This window comes from Hetaerina americana, unplaced genomic scaffold, assembly GCF_022747635.1.
Source record: "Hetaerina americana unplaced genomic scaffold, ioHetAmer1.1.p SCAF_41, whole genome shotgun sequence".
Taxonomy (NCBI): Eukaryota; Metazoa; Arthropoda; class Insecta; order Odonata; family Calopterygidae; genus Hetaerina; species Hetaerina americana.
The window spans coordinates 755408-772270 of NW_027286997.1; the positions used below are offsets into that span (position 1 = coordinate 755408).

The 16863-nt window shown below is 40.0% G+C and overlaps 1 protein-coding gene across 1 annotated transcript; it reads right to left on the reverse strand.

Moving 5' to 3' along the window:
* Positions 1 to 11179: 11179 nt before the first annotated feature.
* LOC139692785 (uncharacterized) lies at positions 11180 to 13251 on the reverse strand. Its single transcript, XM_071591067.1, has one exon. The coding sequence runs from the start codon at positions 13159 to 13161 to the stop codon at positions 11716 to 11718; it is 1446 nt and encodes a 481-aa protein (XP_071447168.1). The 5' UTR covers positions 13162 to 13251; the 3' UTR covers positions 11180 to 11715.
* Positions 13252 to 16863: the final 3612 nt, after the last annotated feature.

Consider the following 16863-nt stretch of genomic DNA (forward strand, 5'->3'; position numbering starts at 1 on the left):
TGATTATGGCATCAAAGGTGAGCGCCATGTGAATAAGTGAATTTGAGTGGCCATTATCCCAGTCAAGGGAAATGATTTTTACACTCTGAAATTGTTGCATTTAGTTTAAGATTGCTAAATCACTGTTAAATATATGCAAGTGGTATCAGACAATGAGTTTTAAGATAAACTCATTAAAAACCCATATCCTTACTTCTAAGATATGAAACTGACAAGAAATGCAGACTTAAAAAAGTTAATTTACTTGGAATACAGATGCTTCTTGGCCATATTTCTATGGTTACTTGAATTTCAAAATGAAAATAATATATGTTTTATGCTTGGAGTTTTTTATGCAGAACATATTTAAAATACCACCAACTCACCAAAAATGCCAAAAGATCCTAAAATGATCAAAGAGTTCAATTTGCAGTCGACAAAACCAAAGAAATAAGGAATATTAAGAATGCCACCAAGTCAAAGAATAAGTCCTCTGCACCACTTCTCTCTTCATGACCAGAGTATGTATTAAAAGTTATCATCCAATCTCTTGCATCAAAACCTTACACATATACTGCCGCTGTGCTTGAATGAATGACGTTCCAAGGATTATCATAAAACGCTCTTTTCATCTGATTAACTATTCCCTTCTGTACTTAGTAAATAAATCCCTCAGATTAGGAATTTTTCATTCCCACTGAAAACTGCCAAGATAATCCCATTATGAAAACAATGAAAGTGAATAACACATTAATTCTTACTGACCAGTATCTTTGCTCAATCAGCTCAGCAACATTTTTGAAAAAGTTTATAACAATTGGCTTATAGACTATCTTGAGAGACAGCAGTAACTCTCACCTTTTCAAAATGGCCTTATAAAGCAAAGATCAACCCCTTCTGCATATTTCAAAGGGTGGACCACATTCAAAATGCTCTGGATCAGAAAGAAGAAGAAGAATCCTTGGAGCTGGCTGCTGTCCACATGCTTTTGCCTCTGTTCATCAGCAAACACTCACGGCACATATTTGGCCGTGCTGTGCTGCATGCCCAAAATCTCTGAACAAATGGTGAAACATGATCCAACACTAATGTTAACTTCCCTGGAAATTGAGAACCTCCCGGACAGCTAACCTATACTTTGCATGCTTTAAATCATTCAAACTGTTGATGTGGGTGTCGTTTGCTGAAGTTGATGATCGTCCGCTTCTCAGATTGATTGAGTTCTGTCCAGACTGGAAGTGGCTGCACCAACATAAACATACTCCTCCGACACATAGATTCATTGCCAAATGCCTCTTTTAATGATTGCATAAGTCTCACTTGCTGTGATATTTATGTTAAGTTGTTCCTCAAACTTTGGCCATTTACGAGTACATGGACCCTGTTAGGTTTAAAGTAAGTTAGGAATGTCTTATGCATTGAACAACAATATTATACTACTCACGGTTGAATACCTGTGGACTCCGAATTGGCCATGAGAGATAATGTTTGAGCAGAGGGATGACAACCCCAATAACCCAAGGCGTATAAGTTTGGCAGCAGCATCACAGGTGAGCTGAAAATAAATGTGCTACATCGTACTTATTTACGACTTACATGGGAATTTGTAAAGTAAGTACTGTCAAGGCAGTGTTATAGTTTTCTTGTTTATTACTGACTCAAAACATGTTATTTTCAAAATATGTTATAAAGATAATAATTTTCTATGCCCATATTCTATGGGTACAAATACTTTGAAATAAGCATTTTTCCTGGCATCGGTTTACAACTTATAGAACGAAGTTACCCTTGGATCAGAAGACGCCCGATGATGGAGCACAAAAGTGGGCCATGAAATAAGGCAATGATGTATTTTTTCACACTGTAGATGGCTTTAAATTTAAAATAAAAAACATTTTAACCAGATGGAGAGGAAGCACATACGATTCCAGAATCCTCAACAAATCAAGATTTAAAGAAAGATTGGAACAGAGCCATCAGAGTAGAGTTCTTTTGGGAGACAGTGGCTATGCTTGTCAACCAAAGTTGTTGACACCAGTTCAAAACCCCCTCGCAAGGATATTTAGTGGTAATGGTGGTTTGCAAAGATGACTGTTTTTATGCATGTACATTAGAAGTTAGGAATTAATCGTCAAAACAAGTTTGAAATAATATTAGAAGACATGGAATTATTGCATGTCATTTGATAATTTTTCATTTATATTCTTAAGTAAAGGTATTTGATCGTATCATTGGTAGACATAAGACAGTGTCTCAGACATTACTGGTGGAAGGCTTTCATATTAGGTGCAAATGAAGGAAGACTAACTTTGCAGACTCAACTAGAATTTTTATAATGTTGATGATATTGTCTGCAGCAAAACCATGGTCAAGCAAAATAAAAATTCTTATGGAATCTGCTAAGTTAGTCTTCCCTCATTTACGCCTAATTGGTAGACGTTGACCACAAATTATTTTGCACAGACAGCATCAGGCATTGCTTAAAAGGGAGCTAACATACAGACCAGGAATGTGGTGTAAAGGTTGTTTGGCAAGTGGAAGATGAAATTTTGGTCATCATATGGAGTACTGAGTCAATTTAGACACCTACATGGCAATGATGGTAGTCATAGACTGTCTGCACAATCTAGGGGGACTATTGCACCCTAGGAGAGCAGAGGCACCCTGTCAGGTGGAGCTTACTGATGCCACGCTTAGTAACCCTGCCTGCCACTATTACAAATGGGGGGGGCCAGTGTCTTGCCACCAGTTGCTATGTTAACTTTACGGGTCCGAGTTTTATTTGTAACTGGCAGCTTTGTGTACATGAAAATCATTGCTTTCATATGAAATTAATTCAAAGGATGCTATGTATATTTTCAGCGTATTTATGGAAAGAGAGTACTTTATTGTTGAAAATGGCTTTGTTGTTTTTCCAAGTATTCTCCATGATAATCAATAGACTTTTGCATGCGCTCGAGACAGTATTCGTAACACTTTTTCCACTCCGATTGAGGCAGGCACCTCCCAAACATGGTTTCTGAATGCATCAACGCCTTCTTCAGGCGCCGAAGAACGTTGGCAACGCAATTTTTTCTTGATAAACGGAAATAAAAAGTAGTCATTAGGTGCTAAATCAGGGCTGTCCGGAGAATGACCCATCAATTCAACGTTTTGGCCCGTCAACTTCAGTTGTTTCAGTAGATCCGTGAGAGAATTGTTATATTGTAATGATGAAGAATGCCGCTTCTTTTTCCGTATTTCCCCAAGCACTTCTGGCAGACAAATGTCGATGTGCCATTCAGAATACATGGTTCTTCATTGCTCTCTATCGGTACGGTTGCCACATGCTCAGGTATTCCGAAGACGCAGGTGATCATTTGCTTTTATGTGCTTCGTGCACGAATCACTTTTGTCGGATTTGGCTCGTCTTGGAAGACCCACACAGTGGATTGCTGTTTTGTTCAGGGCTCAGACGCATAGATACAAGACTCGTCACCTGTGTACATGTTATAAGTACACAGCTTTTGATGCACCGAGATTGCATTTGTTGAGCAATTCCATGCCAAAAGTGGAAGTAAGTTGATCGATACACTTCTGTCTTGACAATCCATGTCGAAAGTTCATAAAAACTCAACACACGAAAGTGTTCACGAGTTAACTCCATTTTTTTGCTGAGACAAAATTTTTGAGTCACTATAAACAACACAAGTTATGATCAAATGACATAATATTCTGGAAAAAGTTAGCGTTAAAAGAGTCAAATTTTCAGATGGAAACATCAGATGGCACCTAAAGCACATGGTGTTGTCAAGGCTCAAGATGTAAATATCAACCATTGTATTAGCCAATGGGGATTAGCCCTTCCATTAGCAGAAGAAATAATATAGTATACAGGAACTTTTAAAGAAATAGGTATAAGCATATTTATTATTTATCAGCTAAAAATGATTAACGTGACAACAAATATCAAATTAACTTGTGTAAAATTGTTGATTATCAAGTGTGGTGATGAAGTTACATACATTCACTTCTTCAACAAGAAAATCTAGACCAACATTCATTTTTAGACGAAAGAACCATATAAGATATAGTGAACTAAGATTCAGCAGCATCAATTGCCACAGACATGGTTCATCATATGAATTTAGCCTAAAATGATTTCTCTAGAGAATATTGGTCATGTTATTGAAGCTTCTCTACTGACTCGGTCCGCTGATGTCTGTGAATCAATGAAGAAAACATCGCAAAGATGGTTCATGAAAGATTATTACATATGTTTTGTCCTTATGATTTGTTTCTCTATCCATCACAAACTTCATATCAAAATGAGAGGACAAAAGAAAAAATAACAGCAATTTTTCACCAAAACTGAAAGCATGCAAAAAAGATTTCATGTTTTATCAAAGGGAGAGACAGGATTTCAAACAGGTTTGGTGAGCATAAGAAAGGAAATGTCTACTGCAGCATTCCAATTTGAGGAATTCATTGGTTAATAACAGTGACGAAGACTATTACAATTTTGTTATCATGGAACAGTTCCACTACATCACAACTGAATTTGTAATTTATACTGCATTGGGTCAAACACAATGGTGTCAATTATTGATTATTACTATAGCACATTAATTTTTTTAAAGTTTATTTTATTCACAAAAAAGTCACAAAAAAATTTACAAAAGACAAATCAATACATAGGGTTGCTGTAGTCTAGGGGTCCATTGGACTACAGACCAGAGGGCCTGGGTTCAATACCTCAGCAAACCTCCCCAAGCACCCTCAGCTCCACCCAAGCTGCATGATTTTTTGGGTACTTAATCTTCCTGGGAAACCATAGCCAGCCCAGGGAGGATACTGCCCCTGCTTCATACCGTGATGCTTGAATTTTACTTGCCATCGGCCTTAGTACTGGGTGAACTCACCCACATAACCAACCGTAGGGTTGATTACTGTATTTATGGTTATATATCAATAAATGTAAAATAAATGAAACAGTAGAGAGTAAAATGAACACAAATAGGGACCCAAAAACATTCAGATGAATGGGGCTGAATGCAGAAAAAAGACAGCATTCAGGACAGGGAGGCCACACACAGATCTTATGCAGGACTCAAGGTGGATCTCTCAGAGTAATGCAGAAAATAGTAAAATGTAAGAGGAAACAGGCAAATGTATTGTTACACAGACTGCAGTAAACAGTGAAAATAAGAAATGAAGAGGGAAACGAACTGAGGACAAAGCTAGAGATATTGGGAAAAGTATGTCGGGGAGGAACACTGAAAATGCTCACTCCCAAACCTGGAGGATATTCATAATGGGAACAAACGTTTGAGAAAGACAATTGTAGAAGTAGCAATTGGTGAAGGGGAATTTACATCGAAATATACACAGAACAATTGTATTCAGGAATTGTAAACAGAACATTTCGGGAATGATATCCTGGAAGAAGAGTAAACGGTTCCAGATGAAGAAATCACACAAATCATAAGCATAACAGAATTTGATTAAGTACCCGAGGAGTAAAAGTACAGTACCAGGGCCAGAAGTAAAAAAGGCGACAGTAGATGGGGCCAAACAAGCACTTCATATCAAAAGCAGACTGTCAACATGCAAAGGAGTCAAGACAGGCATGAAACAGTTCATGTAAACCCATGCATAGATTGTGGGGTTGTACAGAGTAGAAAGCTGGGCCACCCCAGAGAAAGAGAAAAAGAGAACAAAAGAGAAAATTTGACTTTTTTGATCTTCTGGTGCCTATATTGAAAATAACCTGGACAAACAAGCATTGAAGAAGAACAGGAAAAATAATAAACAGATGAGTGGGGCACTTGATCAGGCGAGTAATTTGAAGTGTTTCATGTAAACCTGTATGCAAATTGTAGCATTGTGCAGGGTTAAAAGCTGAGCGATCCTGGAAAGGGAGAGGAAATTTCATTGCTTGAATGTTCCTGTGCCTATGTTAATGACACTCTGGATGGACAAGCACTAAAGAACTTCTCAAAGAGTTAGGGGAGCATGAAAGTTGACAGAAGTATCATAGAAGCAACAGGCTGGGAGGACACCTGATAATGCATTGAGATTGCTTGTGTATCCAACTGGAGATGATTAGAAGCAATAAAGAAAAGAGGATGACTGAGGATGAAAAGTATAGATGGCTAAAACAAGTATATTTGTGCTTGAATGTGAAAGGGCTGGCTGGCATTAATCAGAGAACTTGTTACATGAAGGTTGTGCATTCCAACCACAAACTCCACCAGTCAAGTCAGAAGTCCTCCTGAGCCAGATTGGGGCTATTGGCGTGGTAGTGACTCCTTGCTTTTCACAAAGAGTGCTGTATTTCAGTGTCCAACTATTGACTTAAGCAACGTGATCACATCACAGTCAACTATGCTATGATCGTTAAGGTTAAATACATGCACATTTTATAGTCTACCTTTGAAGGATATACTTTTTAATTTTTTAAATCTCACCAAAGGATTTTAATCATGCATATGATTTGGCATTGCATTAAAAATATTTGGGCATCATTACAGTAATTCTATCACCACCAAAATTGCTAAAATATTTTGGAATATCACAGTTATGCCTTTCTTGTGTCCAGTTACTTTAATCCATCTTCAATGATCTGAACATGTTTATATATCGCAATTCTCCAGAACCAAGTCATACTTTAATCATATTTACTTGAGTCTTCAGCTCAATCAACATCATCATTTTGTTGGAATACACCTTTCATTTTATATGAGCCTGGTTTCCTAGTTGTTTCCCAAATCAGTGCATTAGATTCAACTGAAACAAATTCTGCATAACATTTAGCCATACCATATTATTTAATTTATACTGTCAATAGCACACTCCGTGGAATCTGCGGCAAAGCTTATCAAAACGATGATCAATGAACATCAATGCTTGGTATTTTATATTGAAAAAATTCTTACTGTAACATTTTCAAAAATCAATGTAAGAGTGTAGCCCTTGGTTTTAAATTACACAAGGTAAATACCTACGTAAATTAATATCAACACATCAGTAGTCACGTGGGCTTTGATAGGTACCTATGATCATTGCCCCCATGAGATCATAATAAACTTCTTTCTCATTTTCAAATAGACACTATTTCACTGTTTTCTTGAATATCTTGAAGACCACTGATATAAAAACAAATTGCTGTCAGGTTGGAAACACACCCAGGCAGAGTTCCAAAGGCAGGGCACCTGATTGGGGTGTGGTAACCCCCCCCTCCCCGTTAGCGTGGTATCACTCCGCTCAAAATTCATTCGTAATCACTATGGACGTTGAGACTGACCTCCGCCAGGATAATACCGATCGGCAGAGACCCTCTGTCTTTCATAATTACTCCAGAGGGTAAGACTTATTTTGAAGGGTATCATTCCGCACACAGGTCAACTCTGCCAGCAGTATGCGGTTCTTATTGCCCCCTAGGAAAGGGGGAGTAAGATAGAAGATAGCGGGAACGGTGGGGGGAGTAAGGGGGAGGAGAGGAGGTGAGGCAGGGGGAGTAAGGGGGAGGAGAAGGGGTAAGGTAGGGGGAGTAAAGGGGAGGAGAGGGGGTAAGGTAGGCGGAGTAAGGGAGGGGAGAGGGGGTAAGTTAGGCGGAGTAAGGGAGGGGAGAGGGGGTAAGGTAGGGGGAGTAAGGGAGGGGAGAGGGGGTAAGGTAGGGGGAGTAAGGGAGGGGAGAGGGGGTAAGGTAGGGGGAGTAGAGGGGAGGAGAGAGGGTAAGGTAGGGGGAGTAAGGGAGGGGAGAGGGGGTAAGGCAGGGGGAGTAAGGGAGGGGAGAGGGGGTAAGGGAGGGGAGAGAGTGCAAGGTAGGGAGAGTAAGGGAGGGGAGAGGGGGTAAGGGATGGGGAGTAATGGAGGGGAGAGGGGGTAAGGTAGGGGGAGTAAGGGGAGGAGAGGGTGTAAGGTAGGGGGATTAAGGGAGGGGAGAGGGGGTAAGGTAGGGGGAGTAAGGGGGGGAGAGGGGGTAGGGCAGGGGGAGTAAGGGAGGGGAGAGGGGGTAAGGTAGGGGGAGTAGAGGGGAGGAGAGGGGGTAAGGCATGGGGAGTAAGGGGGAGGAGAGGGGGTAAGGCAGGGGGAGTAAGGGAGGGGAGAGGGGGGTAAGGTAAGGTAAGGGGCGTAATGGAGAGGGGGTAAGTTGAGTTTAGGTGCAGCAACCTATTACCTTCAACCCCAGCTACCACGTTCTCTCCAGACTTTGCTCCCGTTAACTTTGTCTTCCCCACCCCCTTCCCTTCCCCCACTCAATCATGTGGTCACTCTTGCAGCCTGCCCTCACTCTTTTCCCCACTGCCCTCCCCTTACTTACTTTTCACCATATATACTGGACTCGGGAGTGATGACTGTGACCTGATGATGATGCGGTTACATTGAAACAGGTCATATTTAATTTTATATTGTGGAAAATTGCCTACTTTTAATTAATCATGACATTCCACCTCGTCATGCCTGAAATGCCCCTTTCTATCAGTAGACCCTCATTGTATTCTGTTTCTCCGCATTAGTGACCTCATTACCAATAGTGCATCACATGTGCCATTGCTCTTTTTGAAGCCTTATTTAACATCACCTACCTCAAGATTTACCGACCTCTTCATCCTATTTTTTATGACCCGTAAAAACCACCTTAGCTGCATGTAAAATCAAACATATTACTAGGTTTCATAAATGGCTCTTTTGTTTTTAGGGAGGGAAAAAAACAAAATCCTCCAGGCAACTTCCTCCCGCATAAACACTATGAATTAACCCATTAACAACTCTTCCATTCACATTTTCATAGGTCCTTAAGTAGTCCACAGGGATGCTAACTATCCTCCAGTCTAATTTGATTTCAATTCGTCTTAAGCCATTTCTATCTAGCAGGCAAGGATGATGGTCTCCAGGCTATCCCCATCTACATCATATTATTTACTTCTCTAAACCTTCTCACCTTTGACATATACCATTAAGATCCTCTTTGATTTTTCACATCTCTCTTTAATCTTTCTTGGTTCATTTAATATGATGAATGAATTTTATGAATTTTCTTTGATTGATTCCATAGATTTTCCTCAATATGCAGAATTTTAAAGTCAAAAAATCATTTGCCTCTACCAAGATTTCAAAAGGTAAAAAGCATAGGCCTTGATCAAAGCTATGTATTTTCACGCTTAGTAATTTCTGCATTTCAATGTATATTAGCGGATGACTGCATTAAAAGTTACTGTCGTGGTATCTCCCGCAGTTATTTAGATTTTCCCTTCTTATTTCCCGATTGTGGGTTTTTGACCTCCCTGGCCAGCACGCTAACTTCACCCTTCCTTTATAAACTTTCCAATTACATGCACTTTGTCTGCCTCCATGCTTCTTTTGCTCTAATGGTTTCCCAACTCAGGGTATCATTCATATATTTGTACTTCAACTGCCTAAGTCAATGCAACGATTTCAGAGTGTAAAAATCATAATAAGTTTCTTTGGAATTTGCCTAAGTCATATTTACATCCTTCCATTTCCTTCCCTCATCTTTCTTCTTATCAGGCCATCTGAAATCCAGTCTCTCCTCGTCCTTTTCCTAAATTTTGTTTGATGCTATTTATTCCCATTTTTCTTATACTTCATCTATCCTCACTCAGTTTTTTCCACTGCCTCCCAATATGAGGGTGGTTCAATAAGTATCCGTGTTAGAAATGAAGAAACGCAAGCCATTTCTTCATATTAGAGAATAAGAAAAAGTCACAGGGAGCCAGATCGGGTGAATACAGGGGGTGCAGCAGCAATTCATTATGTAGCTCATGCAGTTTGGCGGCGACAACTCGGGATCAGCTTGTTGTCCACCGTGAGCCATCGCGGCACCCGTCTGGCCGACAATTTTTTAATCGCCAACTTATCATGTAAAATATTAATTGCCGTTCCGGTGGACACACACGGCCTCAGCTATTTCGCGCACTTTCATTCGTCGATCAGCGAGAATAATGGCGTGCACTTACTGAATGATTTCCTCGGTAACCACATCTGCCGGGCATCCTGGTCGCTCCTCATCGCTGGTCGTTGAACCAATATCTAACTGTGGTCATAGATGGCGAGGTGTCCCCATAAACAGCATCCAACTTTGCTTTTATCTTCTCGCATTTCTTCCCATCCAAAAACAAAAAGCGAATTACCGAACGATACTGCTCTTTTTCCATCTTAGCGAAAATCACGAAACACGTCTTACTCAAATGGCTGCCCAATCCAAACTAACCTTTAAATCAGTCTGAAATTTGTTTCAATGTCGTTTGATAGATGGCAGCACGCGATGATAACATAAACTTCCCTCAGGAACGTCCTTTGTCGTCAAACACTGGTACTTATTGAACCGCCCTCGTACTCCTTCCTTTTCATTCTGTTTAATGCCTCCACATTCCATTTCCGCAACTATCTTCTCTGTTTTATCCTCATGAATCTTAAGTTACACTTTATTAGAACTAAATTATTATTTGGATCCATGTCCCCTTCCAGGAAACTATAAATAAATCACACTGTTCCTAGGCCTGTGCCTAATCATAATTCTGATCGCTCTCTGCCCGAGGCATTCTCCACATTACTCTCCATAAAATTTGGTCCTTAAACCAGGTGGCTGTAATGACTGAACCCTATCCCCAGGGTCAATCCTTGTTCCTAAACCATAGACACCCCTCTCACTCCCATCTCTCCCTAGATCACCATCACATTCCAGTCCTCATCAGTTTCAAATTCTTCCTTCTAGGACTGCCCAACATTACTTTCTCAAATTGGTCGTACACCCTGCCTATTCCCTCCTCCCTATGATTGCTTCGTGGCACGCAGACTTGAACGATGCCCAATTTGGTTGGTTCAGCTTTTACTCCTTCTGATAATATCCCATGCCGTACCTATCTGTTCGATGTTCACTTTGATTCTTCCTACCTCTTCGCTGACTACCACTGCAACCTAGCTGTCCTCCCCTCAACTATATTTCTTTAATTATCACTCCAATAATCCCCCCTATCCTTCCATCCCAACTTGCAGAGGCCTAAAATTTGGCAAATGTTTCATGCAATACACATAAATATATGGCTGTGACCCCAGCAATGATACGTAACAAGTGAAAGGGTTTACAGCCTAGCTGGAGCTATAGAGGACTAAATTGCAACCGGCTGAACCCAGAGAGCGAAAATGTTTATTTTTTGTGACAAAAACCTCGGTTATTATACAAATGCGCCCAGAACATTATGTCCAGCTTTGGTAAAAGGTTTAACACATTAAATTACCTTGAATATCTTAAATACCTGCTTTATTTTACCTCCTATATGGTGCTTATTCATAAATATTTTCAATCAAAATAATTTGGAACAAATTCATAATATAATTGACAATTTGCCTTCAGAATATGAAAAGAATTGAGATTTTTTAAATTGACCAATCCCTACTAGTGTCTACTTAATGACTTCAAGATAGAGAGTGCATAAGAACCAATATTAATATCAAGGAAGAGAAGCAACTGATTAAGGGCATGCACGCCCGACCTCCTGCCTCCTCTCTCCCCCTGCCATCTCATCTACTCCTCCCATCTTTCCATTCATTCATCAGGAGCTTACATTTTGAGTCAACCCAAGTTTACTCTCTCCCTTTACTATACTTTGCTGCTGTCTCCTCATTGTCTGCACCAAATGGATTCAATCGCTTTTAAGTAACGATGCCTATGGCATGGCAAGGAATATTTTCCAATTCAGATGAGGCTTCTGAAAAAGCACTCGAACAAAGTTACCAAACCTTGAGTTTTATTTTCTTGACATATAAAATGTTTGCAACTGCACATAGTATCAGCATGTATAAGGTAAGAATAATAACACTCGGGCCTGTCCTGACATGTAAAGTTCGCACAGATAAATTAACAATTCCTGTGAAGAGGTTGCCCAAAAGAAAATACGCCAGTCCGTTTTGGTTCACCGCCTGCAGTAACACGGGGACGACTTCCTCTGTCTTTGGGCTGTCGCCCACCCGCCCCGCCGACCCGCACCGACGCAAGGCGGAGATGGTCAACTCGGCGCCAAGGAAGAGAGCCAAGCTGGTTAGCGAGTAGGCCAGAATCCAGCAGATGTACCCCAAGTCCGCGACCCTCCGGGAGACGCCTGTGACCCCGTGGAGGAAGTGCGTGGCGCCCCAGGCAACCAGTGAGGCAGAGGACAGTTCCAGCCATAGGTGCAGCCAGCGCCTGGCGTTGCCCCGGGGGACGTCCCACGTGCGGCGGCCGATGACTTCGCCCGCGAAGTGGAGGGCGAGGTATCCCAGCAGCGACACAAGCCCCTCACGGTTGGCGGACACGAAGCTCCGGCGGTGGCTGAGGTCCGAGATGACCCACTCCCGTAGGCCGAGCGACGTGAGCACCCACTCGTGGAGGGCCGCGAGGAACACAAACAGCGCCCCCGCCCTCCAACTGCTGCGGCTCCCTAACACGGACGTCAGAACAAAGCCCAGCACTCTGATGACGGCCAGGGTCAAGAAAAAGTTCCAGTGGGTCCCATATTCGGACACGTGCGTTTGGTAATTCAGGAGCAGCACGCAAAAATATCGTATGGAACCTAGCACTATAAAAGGTGAAGTAGACTTGATCACCCTCGCTAGGGTAATAGTACCTTCGGCATTGGAAGGTTTATGGGATACCAATGCGCCAGCTACTACAAAGAGTCCCGTGCCTGTATCCATCAAGCCATATCCACTTACTTCCGTTTTTGCGAATTTCCTCGGAAACACACGGAAATCCACCGCTAAAATGCACAAGGAAGTAATGACATTCGTGTATGACCTGAACAGAGAGATGAACGGTCGATGCGTGCCAGGAACAAGTATCTCCAGCCATGATACACTGCTTTTGTTCCTTAAATTACTGCCTATGTTGCGTTTCACTAATATCGCCCAAGTCATTAACGACGCCGCAGAAACAAGAAGGGTAAAATCCGAAAATATTGTGCTCGTAAACACGAGAGGCAATACTAAAACGAGGAATTCTACAATGAATAAGCCCACAGAGTCAAATCCGTTCGCAAAAGAACTGCGAATCGCAGGTACAACTACTGACCAGAGAAGCAATGCCGTCGGTGGTGAAGAGATAAATACAGCAGATTCCAGCAACGACGTCCCGTTGTGATTCAGCATATAGTGTTCATGGAACTCTTTGTAGCTTTCAAATGATTCTTCGGTAATTGCCATACTAACGAAATACACTACAACAACAAAAAGGTTAACAGTCAACGATGTTAGTCGGACAAATTTTCAATCTTTATTTTGTTTACTAATTAAGCACCCTCTCTTGGTCAGCCGCTCAATAAAACAAAACACTTCAAAATAAGCAGACGGCGCTTGCCATGTGTGCGCGAAACACGTGAAGGGAGGCAAACCACGAGACTTCAGGCAAAGAGTGGCGGCGTTTGAAAATCGTGAGGCGGCATAATTTATTAAATGGACGAATAAAATTAAGGAACGTTTACGCAACACGATTCCGGTAAATATGCCTGCAAATTAAAACTTTGCGATCCCCATTCTTTTCCTTGATGTCCGTATTTATCTCACTGACATAATTTTTTCACATTTCTTTTCCTATAACATTTCTCTGCAAAATCTCGATTTGAACCGTATGGTGGGTTTAGCACTAGTTTAACACTATCCTTATTAATTAAACAAACCTTAAGGTTAATTGATGTAGTTCATTGTAACCTTCATAATCCATAATTATATTTTAAACATATTTCTTGCTAATTTAGAATGGAGGCAGAAATAAAAGTGGCATTTCCATAGCCATTCCATTGCTACTTAATTTCCATAGGATCCCAACTTTGAGAGGAAAGTTGTAAATAGTACTACTCAGTATTCCCCATAATGTCACCTAATGATGATGCTTTTTGACAAAATCATGGTCGCGAAAAATAGACATTCCATTGTAATAGGCAAATTTAGTCTTCCCTTATTTATGCCAAGCAAGAATTTTATTAAAGGAATATTTGAAAAGTTATTTTTGCTTCAGGACGAGGTCATGAAAAGTCATGTTTTGTTAATGCCGGTGAATGTTGTGCAAATTTGATAACTGAGGAAATCTTAAAAAGACTGGGTGATTCAATGTGGTATTCAACTGTACTAGATTCCAGCAATTGTCATCAACTTGGTGAGCACTTAAACTTCCCCGCAGAGTTAATCAATAGTTTGAAACCATTTGGAATGCCACTATATGTATTGCCTTTTGAATTGAACTGGTGAAAGTCATGGAGTTAAGAAATTCACGCATTTAAGTTAGCCTGTGCAATAACCCCAGACTGTATCATAATGTATCCCAATGTAAAGTAATACATATCTGATATATTAAACAAGCATTTAAACTAAGAATTTACATACAGTCATTAGCGAAGAATATATTCTATTGTTTCAGGCTTCACTTCGTGGAAGTAATTAATATCCATTACTAAAAAAGAAAGAAAGACTCGTACTTTTCCACAGATTTTATTATATGGTACAACGCGTTTCACCGACTTAACAAAAAGCAATGGCCATAAAAAGCATTTTCGTATCTCAGCCCGCAGTATCTAAAGATTTTAAGTGGTGCTCGATCCCGTTTCTGGGAGATCTTTCATATAGGATTTCCAACTGCCTACCCACCTCACTCAAAGCAGCCTTCTACCCACCCATAACCCTCTCCAAACTTCTAGCCAATGGAAAAGACACCCAGGATAGCCTTCTCAAATCAGGCATTTATAAACTGACCGGTCAGACCGGCAGGAATATCAAGTTACGAGTCAAGGAACACGCTAGGTGTCACAAAAATCAGAATAACAACTCTCTCTTCGCCAAGCATTTACTAGAATTCAACCACAGCAGTGACTTTGTCCCAGAGATATTACACACACTCCCAAAAGGATTAAAAATGGACGCTCTCGAGCAATTAGAGATTAGAAGGCACTTGGTGAACCCCAACACGACACTTTGTAATGAGCAATTATTCCCATACCCCTCCCCACTCCTCTCCGAGAAATTAGCCTGGAAATGGTCAAAACAATCCATCAACGCACCTGCGAGCCCCCACCCCTCTCAAATCCTTCCAACCCTCCCCGCCCCCACTCTGTCCTGAGGGTATATATGCTTGCTCTGTCTGTTTTGCAAATTTGTACCTGATGATGCCGCAAGTCGGTGAAACAAGCTACAATTTCCAGTTAGTTGGCATGAATATGTCATTACCAAATTTGCAAAACAAGACAATTACCTCGCAATTCACAGGGGCCAACACTAAAATATATGGGAATATTGTTACCCAAGCCTGTTATTACTTAAGGCCAGCTGTATGCAGCCATTTGTACATGTAAGCTAAAAGAAAAGAAAGTTTGTCTCATAAATACCAGACAAGAAAGGGTTCAAAATGAAGTTTACACAAATAATGCAGTGTATGAGGAAATTTTCATCTATAGGACAACATTTCTTTTGTCGGTTCTTTCCTTCCTCAAAAAGTGTCCTCCTTTTTGATATTTTAAAACCAATCTATTTATATCTGTATTCAGACACGTGATTATGATATGCATGTACAAGGCATTGGGAGAACTTTAAGTGTCTCTCACTTCACTTTGTCGTGAATATTATACTTGGGTTAGTACAATTCATGTTTTAATAATTCATTAATTCAATGTTATACAACCTCGTTTTTAACACAGGTGTAAATTAATTTAAATATAGATGTAGTGAAGTTTTATTGCTTTTGTTACTAGTTAAGTTTTAGTTAAGTTTTAATTATTTATTTTATTTATGCATAATGTGCTTGCATCATTCATGTTGCTCTATATTTTATTTTTTATTTCATTTAAGGGGTGGAAAAATCAAGTATGAGGAAATGCCACTTCAACAATCAATTGAAACAGGAATTTCCATTCCTCTTATCATAGAGAGACGCCCTGGTTTTCTACAATATTTGCAGAGAATTTTGTATTGCAGTTGGAGATCGAGGATTTCCCATAGTGAAACCCTTGAAAAACAACAAACTTATGCAATCACTGGATGCAACAGCTTCCAGTTGTGCAGTAAAAATTTTTTTTAAAACTTCAATTTATTCTGAAAATTAAAAACATTCAGCTGTAATGGAGGGAACACTTGCATTTCATACCATAATTAACAATCAAAATTTTCATACTATGGATGGCACAATTAATTATTGAAAAAGTATTACAACGCTACATTTTCATGAACTAGGACAAAATGTGAGGTTATTATTAAATTAGTATTTAAAAATTAATGTGATAAAAATCACATTAATCAAATCATGATGCATCAAATCATGATGAAAACAAATTGTATCCAACACTAGTGAGGTATTATAACGATACTAAGGGCATCGAGTAAAAATTTCATTTAGAATCCATTGAGGGCGAAATTTTAGAAATTTTGTGAAACCACCTACACTTAATTACTACCGCTCTTACAAAACCAGTGTAAGCCTGCATGACACAGGGGCTTACTTGAAATACAAGAGAGATTATTAAAACTCAACTAGGTGTGCAAAAGATGAAGTTTACAAGGATTTTATATTCAATGCAAAAAATAAACAAAAGGCAGCAATAGAGTAATGAATGAAGAAGATGACCATGGTAATGCAATAGAAAATCTTCCTTGAACCCCACATGCTGTAAATAATTTTTTCTTAAAAGCTGTTGAAGAACACTTGTTCTCTCAAAAAGATGATGCTGCCAATATTGGCAATATCCTGCAAAATCTTCCTCCAAATAATTTAAATTTTTAATGGAATTTCATTACTCCATTAGATATTATATTGACAGTTGAAAAATTAAAAAATCCAACAATAGAGATATTTACGGTCTGTCTTATTCCCTAATCAAGGACATTATTGTGTTAATTGAGGAACCATTGCCTAGTCTCAACTTA